The sequence below is a fragment of the Plectropomus leopardus genome, chromosome 3 (genome assembly GCF_008729295.1).
Source record: "Plectropomus leopardus isolate mb chromosome 3, YSFRI_Pleo_2.0, whole genome shotgun sequence".
NCBI classification, from domain to species: domain Eukaryota; kingdom Metazoa; phylum Chordata; class Actinopteri; order Perciformes; family Serranidae; genus Plectropomus; species Plectropomus leopardus.
In genome coordinates, this window is record NC_056465.1 from 22,339,443 (window position 1) to 22,360,700 (window position 21,258).

Genomic DNA, 21,258 nt, shown 5'->3' on the forward strand with positions numbered 1-21,258 from the left:
CAAAAAATAAATAAATAAAAGTAATGCATTATTGATCTGAATCAGAATCCAAATAAGATTTATAACCAAGTAGGTACACACTGCTTTAGTCTTTAGTGCATTAAATGAATAAAAATATTTTAAAACCCCTTAAAAATACAGTAACATAAAAAATATGTACCACATATCCGTTTCAGAATAAGAAAGCAGTACAGTTTTGTGCAGGACATGCAATCATATTAATGAGAAGATGTGCTGAAGATACCATTATAGCAAATTTGTGCAATGTGCAGAGTAACAAGAAAACAATGTATTTATCATAAGTAGGCTTTCAGATTGAATAAGTCGTGATCAAAGCCACGACTGCAGCCATTTTTGTTGTTTTGTTTTATTTCCCCTAACTTTATTTTAATCTTGTTAATCCACATAAAAAGGCTCTTACGTCAATGGGCTGCATCTGAGAGCACCAAAATAGTCTGGAGGATTGAGAAGTGCATGGAAAATGCAGAAATCTCCTAAAGCCTCACGTTTTTCTCTATTCCTCTAAGTGCTGACCTGAGAGGCTAATTACAGAGCAGAGAAACTGAAGTACTCTGAAGTCCTGGTATGAGCTGCACAAGTGGAGTGAGGGCAGCTAGTGTGTGACACATTTATAAATGCACTGTAATCTGTCTGACTATAATGAAAGCAGATGACTTTTGTGTTTTATCAGCACTACTGTAACAATGATTCTGACTCAAGTCTAGGAACAAGTAGTCTTTTTTTAGCATTATATAGTGTCAGCAAGCTATCAGCTATGAAGATCGTATGCAAATGATCGGACACTGTCACATCAAAAATGTACCTGAAGTTTTGGCAGCCCAGGAGCGGCCAGCTTCATTAAAAGCAGCCATGCCCCTGATGGTAGCGCGCAGGATGCCCCATCGAAACATGGCCACCGGGTCCATGCCGATGAGCTGCCGTACGTACGCGCGGTCACTACTCCGCAACAACGCCACAATGTCTGGCCGCATGTGGTCTGTGTTCTTCTCCCGGAAATCCTAGTGAGGCCAAATAAATCAAGTACGTTCAGAACAACACCATCAAAATTAAAACCAATGATTTAAGTCATATCCAAGTGTGACATTTTAATTCAAACCCTTTTGCTTATACTATCTGACGTCTTCTCTGTCCTTACCTTGACTTGATATTTAACTTTCCCAGCAAAGTGTCGAATGACGAAGGCAGGCTCCATGACCGGCGTGGGGACAAAGTATTTGTTGCCCTGGTGCTGCTGCTTGAATTTGGCTAATAGTGTCTCATCTGTGGCATGGGGAAAGCTTGAGTACAGGTACAGAAGGGAGGAAAGAGGGGCGAAGGTTGAATAGAAATATCAGAGGAAAAGAAAATATTAAAAGAAAAGCTTTAACCGAATGAAAATAAAAATTTCTACTCGCAGTCATAAGACATGAATGAATCAGTGTGAATCATCTGTTCTTACTTGCTCTCCTCATCCAGCAGGTAGAGCAGGCCAGTGGGTTTCTTGCTGATGAGGTGGATACAGCCCACGTTGTCTGTGTAGTCAATGTTGTGCCAGGTGATTCCCTCTGCTTGGTACTCCTCCTGGAGGAGGCAGAGCAGAACATTTTGGTGAATATGTTCATGGTGAAAACAAATCAAGCTAGGAACAATTTCACTGTTAATATTTGAATTTTTACCTCCTGCCTGTCTGTCTGTTTTTTGTTGTGGTTTGTTTTTTTATGCTTTTATGTTTGTCTTAACCATGCTATATCTGATGTTGGATAATACTATCAAAGATCCAATAAAAAATTGAATTATATTCAACATTATATACTGAAGTTATTATGTTTTGTATGCTTAACGATGCAGTAGTTTACGGTTTTTAAAGTCAAGTTTGAATACATAACTAAATAGTGTAACATCAAATTTAACTTTGATTTGTATTCCTGTGTAAACTAGCATGCAACCTTCACTCCCTTTTGAGAGGAAATGTTTGGATGAGTGATCATTTGAGTAGTCATTATTATAAACACAGAGCAGAGAAGAGAGTCATAAGTTTGAATCACAGGAGAGCAAATCCTCTGGTGGTGTGTTGTTCAGTGTGCCGTGTAAATGGATTTATGGAGAGGCAAATGAAACGAGACCGCTCACCTGCTCCAGGTTGAAGATGTGATGGTTGAAATAATACTGCAGCTGCTCGTTTGCATAGTTGATGCAGAACTGCTCAAAGCTGTTGGTCTCAAAGTCCTCAAAGCCAAAAATGTCCAGGACACCGATGGACAAACACTGTCACAGAAACATCAACACAACACAAGTGAGGAGCAGGCAGAGGTATGTATACAAATCATCATACCAAAAAATAAAATTATCAAAAATATTTAATGACATATGGTTATCTTCACATCAAAATTAAGTCTTGTGTGTGGCTCTGTGTGTTTGTATTTGTCTCTGTGCGTGTGTCTTACTGGGACAGATTCCTCCATATCTTTCTTGTTCAGCAGTGCGTGATTGATGCGCAGAACGATCCAGTCAAACAAGGCGCTGTACAGAGATTTGGCCATTGAGTCTCTGGCTGTGATGGCCTGATGGGACAAAGACAGATGACGCTTATTGTGACGCAAACTCAAATAAATGTTACAGAACAGAAGCCAAGGTGCTATTTCAACAGCCCTTGAAGAAGTACTCAGATCTGTACTTTAGTAACAGTAGCTGCACTACAGTGGAAAAGCAAAAGTAATTGTAATTTCAAGCAAATTTAAATTAATAAAAACAGGCATTTCCCTCTGGAATGCAGAGAACTAGAGGTATAGATGAGCAGAAAATGAAAATACTCAAGTAAAGTACATGTATCTCAAAACTGTACTTGAGTAAATGTACTTTGTTACTTTCCTCCTTTGTATTTCATAATGTGCTTTAGAAACAGATAATATCACAACAAAAGTCTGACTGAGGCAAAATAAAGGCTTTAACAGAAAAAAAGGAGAGAAAACAGAAAAAAAGGAGACCATAAAGGTCAAACACTACACAATGACTGCAGGCGTGGTGTCGATAAAGAAACAGAAAGGCATAAGGAATAATAAGGGAGGAAGGCCTCCACTCAGTGTACAGTTGGACATTTAAAGTAATGACAGGTTGCAGAGATGTCTTTATAGCTGGTGCCTACTTCAGAGTGGCTGTAGGGGAGGATCAGCTTGTCGTTGACTGTCACCGTTTTCCTCTTCGTCAGCGCCTCAACCAGCAGCTCCTCTTTAACCTGAGTGGGAACACACACAGGTTAATGTTGACAGTTGCAGACAACTCACCCAAAACAATGAAGTATGACAGAGAAAAAATGTGAGAGAGAAAATGTTACCTTCAGCAAGTCAGAGAGCGTAGCCAGGACCTCTGGTGGTCCCACATCCAACCCCTCATCTCGTCCCGTCGATTTCCTCCTGTAGGTCACGTTGCCCAGATACAAGATGGCCGAAAGCACAGAAAAGATCCTGCAACACAGTCATAAAAATGACGTAAGATGAAAGCCATGGTGACAATGAAGTCATATGACCAATACAGGAACAGGGCTACACATGCTGATCATCAGTCTTATCATCTGTTTATGTTCAATAACTAAACTGAAGAGGAGCATTGTATGGTGCCGCATCCACACACTGTTTTTAATAAACTTCTGCACAGCCAATTGTAGGCAGCTATTGTTGGTGCTCTAAAAAGTCTCTTTGTTGTAATGTATATTTTTGGTAATGTGACTCAATGCTCGGACTTAAATGGCCTTTGTTTCCACGACTGAGTGAAAAATGCTTCAGGGTGGATTTCCAACACAATCCCTTCATCATTTTTGGAAGAGCATGATGTTTCTTTTTACTGCATGACACACAATACAAACACTGAACATGGTCACTAATTCACTTACTGTTTCTTGGTGGCGGGAAGGAAGCCAACCATCTCCATCGCCTGCTGCAGCCTTTCGAAGTCATGACGCAGGTCTTCCTCATCCTCTATCTTAAAGTTTTGCTAGAAAACAAGACTGACAGTTAGTAAGGGCATATTACTGTGATTAGCACAACAACAATCACCTCCGGGTAGAAACCTGGCAAATGATTTCAGCTGCTAAGATATTTGAAATCAGAAAACTTGTTTTTTTCTGTTGTCATTTTCAGCTATAACTGTAACATTTACAGATATAGTTCAGGATTCACAAGAATGTCAAAATTTTTCCATGACTTTTAAAGGACCCATATTATTTTTTTTCTTGCCCTGCTTGCCCCTTATTGTAATTTCAGCTCGCTGGCATACATTGTGGGAGAGTGAAAACACAGAGAGAAATTCACAAATATACCTGATGGTAAATTGACATCGCACAATGATGCATATTAAAGTTACGTTACATAGACAGTTTAAGAAAATAAACATTTATTTCAAAACACGTTAAAGAATATCCAAGGAAGTCTACTCTAACAATTTCATTACACACAGCAAAGTTCTGTGACTTTTTCAAAACTTTAATGATGACTTTTCCAGGTCTTGAAAATGTGATTGTGAAATTTCATGACTTTTTCAGATTTTCCACGGCCACGGTCAAACATATATGGTGTTTTTGCTGTGCTTATTTTATGTACTGTGTTGCTTGCTGGTGACCTTGATAAAATTAAATCTACCACCAAGGAAACTAAGCAATGTACTGCTGTGGATGGGGCCCACAGCAAAATATACTTAGGCCAGATAAAAAGATTGATATCAATTTAAGTGTATGGGCAGCCTGACAGCAAGGTAAAGTGGTAAAAATATTCTAAATACAGCATACACTTAAACGGATATAGTTTTTTTAAGGTCTATTTTTAAGTGGATAAAAACGACCCCCTTGAGGCAGCATTTACTCAATTGTTTCATTTTATGTACATGACGCAAGGGTTTTCTACCCAGACGTCAATGTCAACAAACGTGATTCAGTCTATAAAGATGAGTAGAAGACAGCAAAACGAAGAAACAGACAGACGACAGGTGGAAAAAAAAGAGGAGAATGAAAAGGAGGGCGAGAAAAAAGGGGAATAAAAATGAGGGAGAGAACAAAGACTGCCTCATTAACATGCAGTGCACATGTGCGCAGTAAGCCGGGAGTGTATTCAGCAGCTTATTCAGAGGCTTGACAGTCTTCATGAATACAGAGTCCGCTAACAGTGAATTACCTTAAAGGTCAAATCACACACAGCAACGGGTTATAGTTCATTCAACAACCTTAGAAGGTTATTTACTGCGGCTGAATAGACTGATCATGGTAGAATGACATCATGTCATGATTTTTGCTGTCAACAGACAGACTTTAAAGTGCTGGATGTAGTGGGACAGGAGAGCAGTATTGTACCTGCTTGAGGTAGAAGTATTCTTCAGGCGGCAGCAACTTAAATTCCTTCCTCTCCTCCTCTGAAGCTCCCAACAACAGGTAGTAAAACACGTGGTAGTTCCTGGAAAAACAACACATCATCGTTTATAACCGCCTGTACACAAACACAAACTGTACTCACATCAAGTTATTTAAACTCTTTAAGCTGCTCTTCAAAGGATGAATTATTGTTATTGGTACCTATCATTTGTTTGTTTTTCTGATGTGGTGAGCAGTTATCAGTGGGTATGAGCTTCACGTGTATGGGCACAAATAAGGGGGAGTCTGGTGATTAACTAAGAGTCAACACAAACTAATAGAAAGGAGACGATGTCTGAGGCTCAGTGATAACAGTTTTCCACTCGTACTATCAGTGAGCAGGTAGATAGGCGACAAAGCTTTGTTGTAAAAGCACACAGGAGAAATGAGTTTCCACACTTATCAGTAAGAAACAATTACATCATACAGTGGAGTCACTCCCTGACTAGACAGGCAACATGCAATGTCAACGGCAACTGCAGGCCGGATGATTAACAGTAGTGTGTAGGCAGCTGGCTGCCTGAAGGTTACAGAGGCAACTCGTCAATGGAAGGTGGGTACACTTTTCTAACACTAGCTGGGAAAATCTGGACAGGAAACATGAATGTGTAAAGCTCTTCCCACTCAAACCAGCTACAGTTTGTTTTTATACATCAACAGCTTCAGCTAAGCTGCTCACTGGTAGGTTGTGGTTTCAAAGACTAAGCCCAATGAGTGCTTGTTTGTATCTTTATCTGTACTGATCTGAAACAGAAAGTATAAAACACGAATTGAGTAGTTGGCAAGTCTTCCTGTGTCGATAACAGTTAAATCAATACATCTTCATAGCTTAAGCTTTGCTGTAGCTACAGTCAATTCTTAGAAAAGTCAGTTGTTTATTGGTTTCACTGGCAAACCAAACTAGCTTTTCTATTCTTTTGACTCATTCATCAGTAATATATATTACTGCAAATAAAATGACAGAGGAGGATTTGCTCACTCCCCTTTCACTCTGACTGTATTTCTAAATTACCAAGGCCCAGATATTTGTTTGCCTATTAGTCACACAAGTAGCAACAGACCTGTAGTCTACTCGGCAGTGGCGTGGCCGTCACGGTGAGTAACCAAGTTTGTCTGACTTAAGGGAAGAGTGAGTGATGATGCGGAGTGACGACAGGAAGTGATTTTTTTTCTCATGTTTGTATCTGTTCTTGCATAGCAACAGATAAAGCTGTAGTTGGTAACTTCATTTAATAAAAATGTTTGTATATTTGCTTAAACTGTCACTTTATCCACACAACAATACATGAACAAAACAACCAATCAGAGCCGAGGGGTCTAACTCAGCAGGCAATCATGTCAATCACTGCTTGTGGACTGTGGTTAAACTGTCAAATTCAGCATCACTGATCAAAAATTAATCAAGATGCTGCTACTAAATTGCCTATTTCTTGCCTCAGATGTTTTTAAAAACATATTTCAGTGTACTGTTTAGTTAGTAAAATAAAATAGAAAAAGTTTGTGACCCGGCCGCCATGTTGGAAACAGTCAAGCCGAAAACTCAGGAGCTTCCACCGCATAGAACTAACTTTCTCATTTTAAAGCTAAAAAGTACACTAAAATATGTTTCCGAAACATGTTTGACTGCAGTCCATGAGCAGTGATTGACAGTTGTGTGAGAAACTCCTGGGTGTTGACGGGTTGCTTTCCATGAGCCGTGGTAATTCCTAACAAATGCCATTAAAATGAGTGGGAAGAGGAACCTGATGATTTCTTTTTTTTCATTTTTATTTTTTTACAGACTACTGCCTCATATACCTCTTTTAGAATATAATGATGGTTTCAGCAAATATGACAAAAAGTTATTCTTTATAAAAGTCACAAACTGTAGCGTTAATTTTTTGCTCACAAAAACCAGAGTCACTAAAGGTCACAACACATCTATCAGTGCTGCATTCAAGGTCCTACCAAATGTCCACACTGTCCACTCTGACATCAGTGGCTAACATTATTCAGTCCACTACGGACACATAGCTAATATTAGGCATATGTATATAATAAATTATTTAGGTAACTAATATGTCAGCCTAGAGTGTGAGCATATGTAAGTACATGTATGTGGGTGTGTAAGTGTTTATGCAGATGAACGTCTAAAGTCAAAGACTAAAGCTGAACTTCATATTCAACCAGAAGAGCCCTCCCATGTTTGTACAGAGGGCCCCACAAAGGTCAGTGGGGGTCAAGGGTCAAGACCCCTCCCATCCCTCCTCACCTCTCATTCTTCTCTCTGGAGACCAGACGAGACTTCTCTAGGAGATACTTCTCCACCACAGCCCTGTAAGACAGACAGGAAGAAAGGGAGGGGGGGGTAGAAGTTGACAAGAAAAAAGGGGAAGAAGAAAAACAATGAGGATGAATCACTTAACACTAAAGGTCACTCAGCTCTGTCCGTGTGTGTGTGTGCTTGTGTGTGTTTTCAGGTCATATGTGAAAGTGGGCTGGTAATAAAAAATGAGGGGAGGAGCGGGAGGGGAAGTGAGGACAGATGGTTGGAACAATCAAAGGGTGAACAAAGCGTTGGATCGGTTAGATGGATCGTAGCACATCACATAGCAACACACATGCGAGAACAAGCAGACAGCTTTGGTGTTAATTCATTTTGGAAAAATTAATTTTCTTTTTATTTTATAGTATATCATAGATGGAAAGAGGAGTCTGGAAGGCTACTGTGGGGGTAGAGATATTCTTTCAGCCCACTGCAGTCATGAGATATGCACTAAAAGCAGTGGTATTTACCCACTACTCCAGGCCAAGGCCATAAAGTTGTCTAAATCAGATTTTATAAGTAAGAGTTGTTTTTTCTATAGCCAGGCAAAAACAACACTGACGCCAGTCCTCATGACACACTAAGAATAGAGCTGTGCTGTGAGAAACGTACTGTGTCCATCTGTTAAAAGTGCCGCCACTACTATAGACACATTAACTGGGACCATTTTCATACATGTGCTGATTATCTGCTGGTTGCCTTCTTTTTCTCTTAGGATAGGAAAAAAAACCCTTACTGTTATGATTATTATGAAAACATTGGGAGGACGATTTGTTGTAGGTGTCATTGTCAAAATCAAAAATACACTTTAACCTTCATTTAAATTGGTTCAAAAGCATTTTTTAATGCAAGTTCAAAGCAACAAAGCAAATATGGAAGTCCAAACGCTGCAATTTCCCTAATGGCCACTGGATGTTGATCATAGAGGGAAATCAATCTCCAAAGGCACCCATGTTTAAATGTTTAACTTTACAGCAGAAATTAACAAGTTTATAGCCTGGTACAAAAATGGTTTTGGTCTCTACAGCTAATTTTCCCATTCATGACAACTGAATGGGGGGCTAATTTTTATAATATTTAAATGTTATTAAGGCTTAAAGTTATGCAGAATTAAGGGGGTCCACACTTTGAGTGATGGATGGGTGCTGTTAATTGAAAAGTTGTATTGGTATGGTTAAGTAAACATGGTGTAATCCCAGAAGCACAGAGTCTCGGTATAGCTGTGCTGCCACTATTTCAGGGTGCTTTCAATTGACAAAAGTTAATTTTAACATAAATATTAATCATAGCCATCATGCATGCTGCTAACAAAGCTAGCAGGTAGCGTTGGGGTTATCTCTACCTTCACTTCTGGCTCCAAAACTCTAAGATGGCGAGGGACAAGATGCTAAATTCAAGGCCCCAAAACAGGAGTTCCCAAACTAATGGGTGACATCGCGGTGGCTACGTCCATCATGGAAAAAATATCTTGGGGCTCACCTTGGGTAACTGACAGGAATTGCCTCTGCCCTCACACACTGAAATCTGTCTAATAAAGACCTCTTGAACCAGTTAGAGGTGTCCCGTACAGGTATCAGTGCCCAAAACTAGTCATCTGAACTCCTTGTAAATGTGGCCAGTATTTCAATCGTTTCTTTACATGTGAAGGTAATTTGTTTCAGTGAACCAGTTGAACACCTGAATCCTTTCCAGAGTAAATTCCCGTAAATGTTGCATTTAGAAAAAGTGTCTCATTGGCTCTCATATTTACATCTTAACATATAGATGTTACAGTGTGCTTGTAAAATTATTTTCAGGGGGAGCATTAAAGGGCAAGCACAGGAGACAATTTGTCAGTGCAATAGCTCCTTAAAAGATCTAATGGAGAACAGCACGTGTCTGCAGCAATGTTGACAGAAGCTTCTTTTCAGAAAATGTCCGAGGAGCTGACCAACATACTGGCCAAACAGTATATCTGCCACCATACGTCAAAGAGTGAGAGATGTCCCCAAACACAGTCATACTGAAAGATAAATGCAGTACGTGGTCATGCTCAGACATATTTCATTGCCACACCACCTCCTTTTTGCACCTCCCCTGAAGTGTGCGTTTCTTTTCATAGTTCTGCTCCATCTCGCTCCGATCCCAGTGAGGAAGGATAAGCCGGACAGAGAGAGTGAGAGCATAAAAACATCCCGTCTGTCATTTAGTCAGTCCGCTCAGAAAGCAGAGCACAGCGGAACAGCAGCCTTTCCTTTGGTAATCTCCTCTATTGACTGCCTGAATGGCCACCACTGGAGATGGAGAGATAGACAGGCAGCCTTTGTTACGGCTACAGAGCAGAGCTGCGATGCTGCTCCGAGTCCAGTACTTTAAGCACAGAGCTACACAAGAACGGACGGTGAAGAGGAACTACGTGAGGTGTTTTAGGTTGACTCCATTCATAGTTTTCAGCATTTCCTCCTCTAAGAGGGTTCACTTTGTAGCACAAAAAAGCAACAGCCAGAGAAAATCAACTCGAGTGATTGGATTACAGACCTTTCTCAGGGTAAGCAATTCAATAAAGAATAATGGTGCCATTAGGGGATAATCAGGTTGGGGATGCCTACTCGATGTGGGGCTGAGCAGCTGTTGCCACAGGCATTTACACGTTTGAAATCAAATTTCATTTCTCGTATGAAACGTCTGCATGTCATCCTGAAAGAAATATCATCCTGTTAGCCTTTAGTCTAAATATTGTACTGAATATTCTCTGCAGCCCTTCAGCTTTTGACTCATTCTCAATGACAGCATAACGTGTTTTCTTTTTTTTAAGACACTGTATTGAGCAGCTGTTCCCCTCTCCTGATGAGGAAATGAGGAAGTGACACAGTTGACCAGACTTTGATACAGCTCCTAACCAGAGTCTGACTGCTGAGAAAAAGGAAGGACATGCTGACAGCTGAAAGTTTCAGTCTACACACACACAAACTTTACACAGAGGGGGATCCACATGACCAGCCATAAAAAGAGCAAAGAGGAAGAGATTAGACTAAACAAGTGGAAGACCCTGTTAACACTACAGCAAGAGGACACGAAACACTAAAACAATCATTTACATGTCCCTGTAAGGTGTTGTGCAGCAGATTAAAGCAGCATGGCTTGACTTGACTTAAGCAATGTACAGAGTCAATTCAGGGTTTTACACACATTCATATATTTGAGGTGGCCCGCCATGATAACATCTGCTACCACATATTGACTTTATAATTTTGGAGCTGGACTGTTATTTAGGAGCGCTATTGGAATATATATATATATACCATTTGGTTATTCATTGCACCACACTCTTGGAGCGCAGAGTTGGCACCAATGTCAGGTGCAGTGAAAGTAAAACTAATCGTTGATTGCCCTGGGTTGCATTCACTCACATCTGCAGCAGCTGCTCTGCTAATCTATCAAAATGATAAGGTGATCAGATCGGCTAATCAATTATCCGCTCTGCGACTCAAACAACAACTCCACAAACTGCTGCTGCGGGAAAAAAAACCCAAAAAACAAAGAGTTCTCTCTGCTCTGTGCTCACAGACCTGCAAAACCTCCAAATTTAAAGAAGGGACACAGAATGATCCCAACACAAATTGGAAAACAATGGAGTTTAGGAGTTCCTTACTCTCCGAGCAGAGGATGAGATCAATTGCCATATAACGGGCAGTAAACTTGTAACTGCTTTGTTATGCCACTGTTATTGTTTGGAAAAGGATGCCTACACCTCTGTTATATGTCACAATAAAGGCAGACGCTGTTGTGTTAAACGTCATGACCGTCACGCCTCTTTTGTTTCCGTGATGCCAGCAGGTTGTCTACAATCACATATTGGAGCAGCATGTTGCCCCTGTTTGGTTCTGCATAAAATTGCAATGGCACTGTAAAGAAGGGACCTCAAAGCTGGCCTAAGGCACAATCTCTGTATAAAAAGGGCTATATGTTCTAGTTCTGTAGGAAACAATGCAGATGCAAAGACACACACACACACACACACACACATAAAAATACACACACACGCACTTGCTATTAATTACTCACCCTCTGACAACTCCACTCTCCAGGTAATTCACCTGGATGAATTTACCAAAGCGGCTGGAGTTGTTGTTGTGGGCTGTCTTGGCGTTCCCAAAGGCCTGAGAGAGACAACAGAAGACACAAATAAAGGGTAAATTTCAGGGTATGAAAACAGGCGGTGCTTTATAAAATCAACCAATAACTTCTTAAGATTAATGAAATATCACCATGGTAGTGTTTCTCCATTAGTTAAATAAATCAATGAATTAACTGGTTCATATGTGAAAGACAACAACATGTAAAGCAGTGAGAGGGAAACAGAAAGACAAACCAAAGAGTTTTGTCTTGGAGATCACATCAGGCTTGATTTTAAGTCTTAATTGCAAAATTTGACCGGGCAAATTTTTTGTCGTAGCACACCCTAGTGCCCCCCCCTTAAAAAATTTACTCACTGTTTATGTTTTGAAACTTTAGTGTGACCTTTGTTGAATTTCAAACTTTATATGGAGACGCTATTAAGTGCAACAATATCTGGGAGTGTCAGCACATGTATCAGCACCTTCACTAAAGTAAACAACAACAATAATAACAAATCACCATGACAACAAAGAAACTAGATAGTCAAGGGGTTAAGTCTTGTTTTTAAACAGCAGCTGAGATTTCAGAAGGGGGTGGGACTGTGTGTGTGTGTGTGTGTGTGTGTGTGTGTGTGTGTGTGTGTGTGTGTGTGTGTGTGTGTGTGTGTGTGTGCGCGCGCACGTGTTGGCATGCTTGTGTTTTGTGTATGTTAGGGGTCTAAGGAGGGGGCAGGCATCTGCAACTCATTGTCCCCTCTTGCCCTCCTCTCTCTCTCTCTCTTACCATCCATCTCTTCCTGCTTCAAGACCTTTTTACCTCATTCTCTTGTTCACTGTGTGTGTGTGTGTGTGTGTGTGTGTGTGTGTGTGTGTGTGTGTGTGTAAAAGAGAGAGCGAGAGAGAGCATAGGTCAGTGATGATAAATGAGGCTGGGACAGCCGTTGTGTATAGCAGTGTCAGAGACAGAAACAGGGGAGCAGAGTTTCTCTCCAGGATTCAAATTAATGCTAACCCAGCCAGGGGCACACAGAGCCCAGCTACCAGGCCTCGCTGAGGGGCCCCGTTTTGCTGCATTGATACGGTAACAGAATAGCACTCTTTTTTTTTTCTTCTTCATGATGCACATGCTCACATGGTTACAGATAGACAGATACACACACACACTCACACTCAACAAAAGGCCACCGCAGGGGAAGTTGACTCAGTGCATGTTAAATAGGAGCCACATTGTATCCTCAAAAGTAGTTGCAGGGTGAATTTGATACAGTGGTGTTGAGGCTGATTGGACTCAAACACACCTACAGGGTCTGACTGAGATTCCTTGGGATGAACCGTTGACCGATTTCTGATGCTTAAGTGGACCTGCAGGTTTTGCATTTGCTCTTTTCTCATTTGACTAAAACTTTTCCTCTTTTTACCCAGTTTGTATCATTATAATTTTGCACCAAACTGCATTTTTTCAGAGAGTGTGGTTTTAAATGAGTTTTGAGACCTGAGGCAAGTATGAGGCAAGAGTTGTTGCTTGTTTATGGATGATAACAGAGATTCTCATTTTTCTGTAATCTGTGACCAGAATTATCTTCAGCCCAATATGGATGTGCTCAGACAAGACTTCTTCCCACCCACTCACTGGGCTCACCCACCCACACTCTCTCTTTCTTTTTTGATTTTTTTTTAATGTGTGTGTGTGTGTGTGTGTGTGTGTGTGTGTGTGTGTGTGTGTGCCTGCATATACCACACACAAACTCCACCACCACCATTATTATTCTTTGTGTGTGTGTCTGGTTGTATGTATAATATGCCAATAAATAGTGTAAAATCGTACATTTATTTATTCAGGTGCTGCCTGTGTTTACAGAGTACAATACCATCCCCTCAGTTCCAGGTTTGAGGGTTAGTGTGTTTTGGCACAAAGTGTGTCGCTGCTCAATGCCGCCCACTGTGCCCAGGATTGCTCTGATCACCCCCACTCCACAAACCTTGCAGCCAAGAGCACAAAACCCTGGGAAATCTCTGAAAAGCCTGCGCCACTGCACCACGGAGGGAATGCTAAACATGTCACAGCATCATTCGTATTCGAACTTGCCCATGAGCAGACAATCTTATTGGCTGGAAGGCTCAGCAGGTATGAGGAAGCGGACTGACGGCTTTCCAAACAATGTCCACGGAGAGGTCTAATCTGCATTCTTACGAAATAGGGTTGCTCTCAAGGAGTTTATGGAAGAAAAAAAGAGGGAAGAGAGAGTTAGAGAAGAGAGTGAAAGCAGAAGAGCCCAGCGATCTGCAGTGTGTACATATCTGCATGTTGCGGGTGTCAAATAATGATCCACTGATCATTATTTGACATTCAGCTTGTTCTTAACTGATTCCTCTCTGTGGTGCGCCAGCTTCTTTGGAAGGCCGCTCCCCTGTACACTTCCACTTCAACAGAGCGAGACCTATCCGAATGAAGTCTCACATCCCCATTCAGCCCCCCCCCCACACACACACACACACACACACACACACACACACACACACACTTCTCCTTACAAACCAAACTAGGGGAGTGTCTCTAAAATTGTGCAGTTTATGAGTTGTTTGTTTCAACAAGCGAGTGGGGCACAGACAAATTATATATTCTAAAATGGCATTAAATGTTTTCAGTCTAGTATAAACTTGCAAACAAAACAAAATATGCATGCGGAAACTATCTGATGTTGTGTACAAGATCAAACATTCACAGAGATAACAAATTAGATTTGCTGTTGACTTTTCAGAAACAACCTTCTACGCTCGGAGAGTTGGCATACTTCCATCCAAGCTATTTGTCATTACTATTATATCTTCTGTGGTGATCTGAAAGCATTAAAGTTTGGAGCTTTTTTTGCATGAATTCAATATGCCTATAAAACTGAGGGTAAACACAAAAACTTAATTATAATCGGTAACAACCTACAGCTGGTGCTTGGGTACTAGATTGCTATGACACTGAGGCACTGCTGCATCCTTTAAAGTCTAGCTGCTCAAAAGAGCTTCAGTTAAACGTTTCCACAGGCGCTGCCAAGGCCCTGACACTGACACCTCACTACAGCATGGTTACACTCACAAAAGGAGTCTAAATAGTCCAACCGTCACAAAGAGAGTTCCCACATTCACAGAGGGCAACAGCACACACTCGTGCAAGTGTACATACTCTTCAGTTACAGGTTAACTGGAGAACCAAGCAGCAAGGTAATGAACTATATAATCACTGGTATAGCTGCAATATTGAGGCAAAACACTGGTGATACTTAGTGAGAAAATAATCACTGTTTGTTGTTGTCCTGAATATGAAAAAATGCTTTGGTAAAATCACATGATGTTGGCAGTGATTGAATGCAACCACGTCTCTACACAGTTCCTCCTCTATGCTCGGCCTTGCTTTCAAGCCGACACTATATCCCATCAACTACACTTAAACCCCTCAAGCTTAACTCAACTGAACTGTTAACAAAGAATTGATTCTTTGACGTACAATAACAGCATCGAAAGTGCTCAGAGGGGCTGGTGCTTCGATTCAATAACAGTGAATGTTCCAATGAATGGGGTTTTACTGAACCACCTTATGACTTCACTGCATGAAGGTTAAGATATCTCTAAACTCTTTATTTCTTGCCTTTAACCGAATGACATGGCAATCCTCTCTATTTCAGTGGAAATTACTTGCAGGTCACTGATAAAATAGATGACACTTTCCCAACACAGATGATTTACACATGAAGATTTTAGCGCTTAAAGGATTAAAAAATGAATCAATTAATAGATTGATAGATAGAAAAACAAACAATAATCACATACCTAATTATAAAGCAAAATAAGGCAGAATTTTTCTTGCCCTAGTGACACAAATGTTGGATTTGCTACTTTATACATCATGTTATAACATTAAATGTCATGTTAAATAATGTGTTTTTGGACTGTCGGTTGGGCAAAACAAGCGTGATGGAGTTTCTTTAGGCATCTTTGAAATTGTCAAAGGAATTTTCACTATTTTGTGATGAACAGATCCGTTGATGACAAGTGTAAGTTGCAGCACTAAATCGATTACAGATTTACATATAGGCAACAGCCTTGGATGACAGAGGCTTTAATTTTGACAAAAAAAGCTTATATGAAAAGCGTTAGGTCAGTTATCACATGACAGCTACACAGCAGTGAATCAACTACAGTGGAAAACAAAGTAACTTGTGTTGGATGACAGCATAGTGGAAATAAAGTGGTGGTAGTGGTGGTGGTTGGGAGAAAAAAAGACTGTAATTGCTTCAGTATGCAATGGTTGAGTGTAATACATGATCGTTATTATTAGCAAAGGCTGGAAAACAGATCAGACACTTGCATGCATTAACTTTGGGGTAAATGCTATGCTTTGCTTAACTGTGCAGGGGATTAAAGGTCTAGTGTGTAGGATTTTAGGGGCATCTATGGACAGAAATTGTTTATGATATTCATAACTATGTTTTCATTACTTTATAATCACCAGAAAGAAAAAAGATTCTTTGTGTTTTCTTTACTTTAGAATGAGCAGTTTATATCTATATATGGAGTGTGCCCTCTTCCACAAAGTCTGCCATGTTGGTTCTACAGTAGCCCAGAATGGACAAACCAGTCACCAGTCACTGGGTCTATATACAGCCAATCGCGTTTTCGTGTCCGTCACAATAGTTCTACACACTTAGCACATAGGAGAAATTCTAGTTCTGCATCCTCACTGCTATATGCCGCTAAATCCTACACACTGGCACTATAGCAGAATATGATAAAACCTCATGGAGAAGGACTAACTCTGAAGTAAACTGCATACATGTCTATATACTGGGGACAAAATCTAAAAATGCCAATCCACACACACAGGACTAATACTAACTGAATCAACAACAATTAATGCAAACAGAACAAACCAACAAGGCTTCGATGGAGTCGTTCTGTAAAATATAAATCACAAGTGAGCCCAGTAAAACAGCAAACAGCTTTTTCTTCACTATTTATTAATCTAGTGCAAAAATCTCAGCAATCCTCATCTTTCAAGCATGTTTAGTGAGAACATTACAAACCACACAGGCACCTCAAAATTGAGTATACATCATGCGTGGTGTCACAACTGATAACTGACTCCACTACAGAACATAAGGCTGCAATACGTAATGGCAACATGAACCACGCTAAATATTGTCAGTGAAATATATTTTCTGTAGCAATACCCATAACTCTGTGTATTCTATGCTATACTTACACAATTCTTTTGTGTGTAAAATTATTCTTATTTCAACAGTATGCATAGTTTTAGATGAAGAATCTTTGCTGGAATAAGTTGTTTTTATATATTTGTATTTGAAATATGTCCAAAATACTGGCATTTGCAATGTTACAGTACAATTAGCCCAGATTGTGACCTCAGCATTCTGTATTTAACTCTGCAACTCTGCAACCAAGACTTTCCGACACAAACCATAGGGCAGAAATGTGAATATGACTTTCTCGACTGTTACGGCAGAAGTTTACATCTTCAAGAGTTTGCTGTCTAATGTCTAAATAATTAAGTTTACCCCTTGATGCATATGTAACAAAGGGTCAGTAATGAAGATGTCAGAGGTAAAAAGTGTGGAATAGTATGAGTAATGGTTTCTAGCACGAGTTTTGCTCCTCTTGTGGTTCTGTGTTTTACCAGATTGGAGTCATTTCAGGCAGCTCCACCCATGTCTAGCTGTGCACCACATCAAACCTTCGCTTGTGGTGTGGTCAGAGCACCATGAATAGGCCCTGAAGTGGCCTGCAACATGCTGCTACATGTACGCTGTGCTTAGCCTGTAAAGGGAACATCATATTCCACTCTTCAACATGATTATGAAAAAGGAATGACACGTGTGCATGACGCAGTGACTTAAACTCAGTAATGCCAGCTTTTTCCAGACTCATACACAATGCCACCCAGCCTGACCAAATATAGCTGAGGAATAGAGAGGTGCAACCCGTAACTAAGAGATAAACAATGGCTCAGCAGACAGAATGGCCAGCTCTGCACTTCCTGAACAACAATACAATACTTTGGTGTATCCACGCCCCTCAAGGCCCTGAGCTAACAGCACAGAGAACTACTGCTGCTACTTCCCCTGTCGTAGCTGCTTCCTGTTAAAAAGGGTTCCGGATGATAGGAACTTCCTGTCTGAAGCTGTGAGACAGAGTGACATTGAGGAGGCTGGGGACTAGGACGCAACTAGGAGGTCAGGCTACCCTGAAAGGCTTTATATGTGAGGATGTTCTCCTCAGCAACCAATTTAATTACATCACTGAATGGATAGGAGACTAAAAAAGTTGTGTCTTACACTGTACTTTTGATGAAAAGAGTTTTATGTTTGAGCATGAAACCCTGCTGGTGACCTCAGATGAAAACAGCTTTTCTTCACCTTAGAAATGATTGTAGCATATTCATTTTTTCATATTTGGAGGACCCTGAAAGTTTGAATCAAGCTTTTATCCCAACACTTTGACTACTAACTACTTTCTGATGATACTGCAAAGACTAAAGAGGCATTACTCAAACTTTTCATGCCTGCAACCCCATTAAACTTCAGCAGTTGCAATGTAATCAACTTGCCAAATTTAATTTTTAAGGGCACTGATGGGGCTCCATGTGAATTTTTATATCTAGTCATTTTAAAAACCTATTTTTCACAAACATATCAAGGAAAGTTTAATTTAACTGTCTTCTGACACTAGGATGAGAAAAGCTTGACTTTTATATCCCTATAATTAAACACATAACTCCAATATATTGCCTGCAATGTGTCAGCCAACTCTATGCAACAGAGGAGGGCCCTGTTGACCTTAAGAATAAAAAGGCTTCAAAGCCAGCAAAAGAAAACACAGACACCAAAAGAACTACGTAACCGAGGATCAACCAGTTGGACCAGTTCACGAGTGACGTACTCATTCAGAGCTGGTGGGTTGTTGTGTAGGCAGAAGCCTTATTTGTGCAAAGTGCAGAAAGTATTAAGGACAATCGTTCTTTTACCTGCATTATTTTCCAGACAAAGGAGGGAAATTTATAGAATAGAACAGTGTATAGAACAGAAAGAAATGGCACAATGAAATTAAGTAGGACAGCAGATCTCCCACATGGTTTCAGGTCGGGGCCATTCAATCTGCCAGCAACACAGCACACAGTTGTCCAGCACCATAAACGATGATCTCATCTCCTCAAAATGTGTGACTTGGGCCTGAAGACCTCCCCTATAGCTTCAGGATACACACACACAGAATGCACAGACACATTTTCCACCTCTGTAACATGATAAGCCCCCAGAGCAAAAAAAGAACCAAATAAAACCCTTCTGTCAAAGTAAAAATTCCTTCATGTTGGTACACTTGTCTATTAATAGCAATCTCCACTCCATATTTAAGGCCTTGACTGGAACTTGTCAGGAAGGAACCACAAGAGATAGACTATTTGTTAGAGAGAAACTGCAGGGAGCAACATTTCAGACAAGCGATCGCCTCCTCTGTAAAGTGACTTTTGTTTCATGTCAGCCATCTTACCAATGCGCTGCTAAAGCTAGCGTGTTGTCAAAACAGAATTTTTTCACATTAACCAACTCTCTCAGCACGTAATAGTGTGGAAAATCTGCATCTGCCTCCACTTATGCTTTAACTATTTGGAGTAAAATGCAACTTTAGATGCAAAAAATAGTGCCAAGGGGGGAAATGTACAGCTGTTCAGCAGCCAAGATAGTTGACCGACTGGTCGCAGATGGAATTTAACCTCTACTTCCCCCATCAACCAAGCCAGCAAGGACCGAACCCGTCTGCCTGTCTGCCCCTACAACCACAGCCCTGGACCGGGTTAACACACTCTGTGCATTCTGGGAGTAAACGGCAGAGTGGCAGCGTGTCTGCCAGAGGGACCAGAACTCTGCTGATGGAGGGGAAAATCTGTCCACCTCCCTCTGCTCCCCTTTTCTCAATCAGCCGTCCAGAACCAAAGTGTCTGACAGACTGACACACATCAAGGGACCAACGCTGCACTTATTCAAATGCATCTGAGAGCAGCAGCAGCTCTGTGAGTGAAGGCTCCAGTACTGAGTCAGAGGGTGTGCAGACGACAGTGACAGATGATGGATGGATACACTGTGCCTGCATGTTACTGTGGCTGCCCACCCTTTATTCTTGCCATTAACAGCTTGTGGCCAGTTCTGTTTAATTTTGTTCTGCTCCATAGTATTGTGTTCCAGTCGACTTAGTTTCACAGATTAGGGGTTTTTCACTTTGCAGCACAGTTTTGTACTTTGAGTAAACCACATTCCACGTACAGCTTTTCTGGCTAAAGGTCTATTTTTAGCCATATTACTGCGAAATAAAACAGAAAAATCTGTAGAGGAGATTTACTTCCAGACCAGGACTGAGAGTAATTAGTTCCCCACACCACGAAGGGCTATTAAACTGGAACTCTGTGTTGGGATTTCTGCTTTTCTTCTACATGGTATTCATGTGATTGTGCAGAGATAGGGGGGCTTCCCATGCTAAATTTTATTCTGCAGCCTCAGGCAGAATCTTATTTGATTTTTTTTTCAACTCTCGTCTTTCCATATATCTCAAATCACAAACATACATCCAGATTACATCGCTAACAGGAAGCACTCTCAAGCACAACATGACCTAAACTAGGGTCACACACTTTCATACCACCCAGTACACCACACAAACACACAACATTATGGCTAATTCAGCAGAGCCATAACTTGAGGGTAGTTGAATAGTTCAGTTTTGAAAATATACATCACAAGTGGAGTAAAACTTGCTGTGATGGAGGTCTACAGTGCGCAGTACAATGTGAGACAACCTTCACAATACCTTGTAAATGAGCATGAGAGTAGGAGTGATGTGGACACTGAAAATGACTTCACAATAATAACCCTGCTTGAGGTCTGACCAGAGGTAAATTCTTCCATATGTGAAAGTGGAGGAGACCCCGTTTTTCATTACAGGGATGAAAAATAAACAAAATGAAGTCAACTCTGTGCTTTGCCACGTAGCAAAAGGTTTAAACTCAAGCAAAAACAATACTGTGTAACAACTTACCTTTCACGATTCCACTGTTTTTTGATCAACAATGTAAAAGCTAACAGATGTCTACTTGTCTACACGGATTTGAGGGTGCTTCTTTTGTCACCAAACACAGGGCTGTATTTTGCAATGAGCCCTGGATATTTAACTGTCTGCAGCATAAAGATACCCTCAGCTTTTTGCCTGTTGGCATGCAAAGTTATTCACACATACATAAATACACACGTTCAACTCAAAACTGCTGACAGGACACAGTAAGTGAAAATGACTTTATGTTTTGATTTGGTTAGCTAATATGCATTTTCAATGCAAATGCATGAGAAAGGAAAGATGTGGCGGTGTGCTTCATCTGGTTATCGTTGCCTTTTCCTGTATATCATTGAGAC

At 40.7% G+C, this 21,258-nt stretch overlaps 1 protein-coding gene across 1 annotated transcript in view; it reads right to left on the bottom strand.

Annotated features, from left to right (window-relative positions):
- LOC121966685 (unconventional myosin-IXb) overlaps positions 1 to 21,258 on the bottom strand; it is a 66,995-nt gene that overhangs the window by 18,135 nt on the left and 27,602 nt on the right. The window contains exons 5-15 of the mRNA XM_042516752.1: positions 11,742 to 11,836; positions 7,644 to 7,706; positions 5,336 to 5,435; positions 3,887 to 3,987; positions 3,332 to 3,461; positions 3,143 to 3,232; positions 2,445 to 2,561; positions 2,131 to 2,265; positions 1,460 to 1,581; positions 1,157 to 1,298; positions 824 to 1,019 (exon numbers count right to left, since the gene is read on the bottom strand). Coding sequence (XP_042372686.1) covers positions 824 to 1,019; positions 1,157 to 1,298; positions 1,460 to 1,581; positions 2,131 to 2,265; positions 2,445 to 2,561; positions 3,143 to 3,232; positions 3,332 to 3,461; positions 3,887 to 3,987; positions 5,336 to 5,435; positions 7,644 to 7,706; positions 11,742 to 11,836 — 1,291 coding nt within the window. The remainder of the gene's footprint in view (positions 1 to 823; positions 1,020 to 1,156; positions 1,299 to 1,459; positions 1,582 to 2,130; positions 2,266 to 2,444; positions 2,562 to 3,142; positions 3,233 to 3,331; positions 3,462 to 3,886; positions 3,988 to 5,335; positions 5,436 to 7,643; positions 7,707 to 11,741; positions 11,837 to 21,258) is intronic.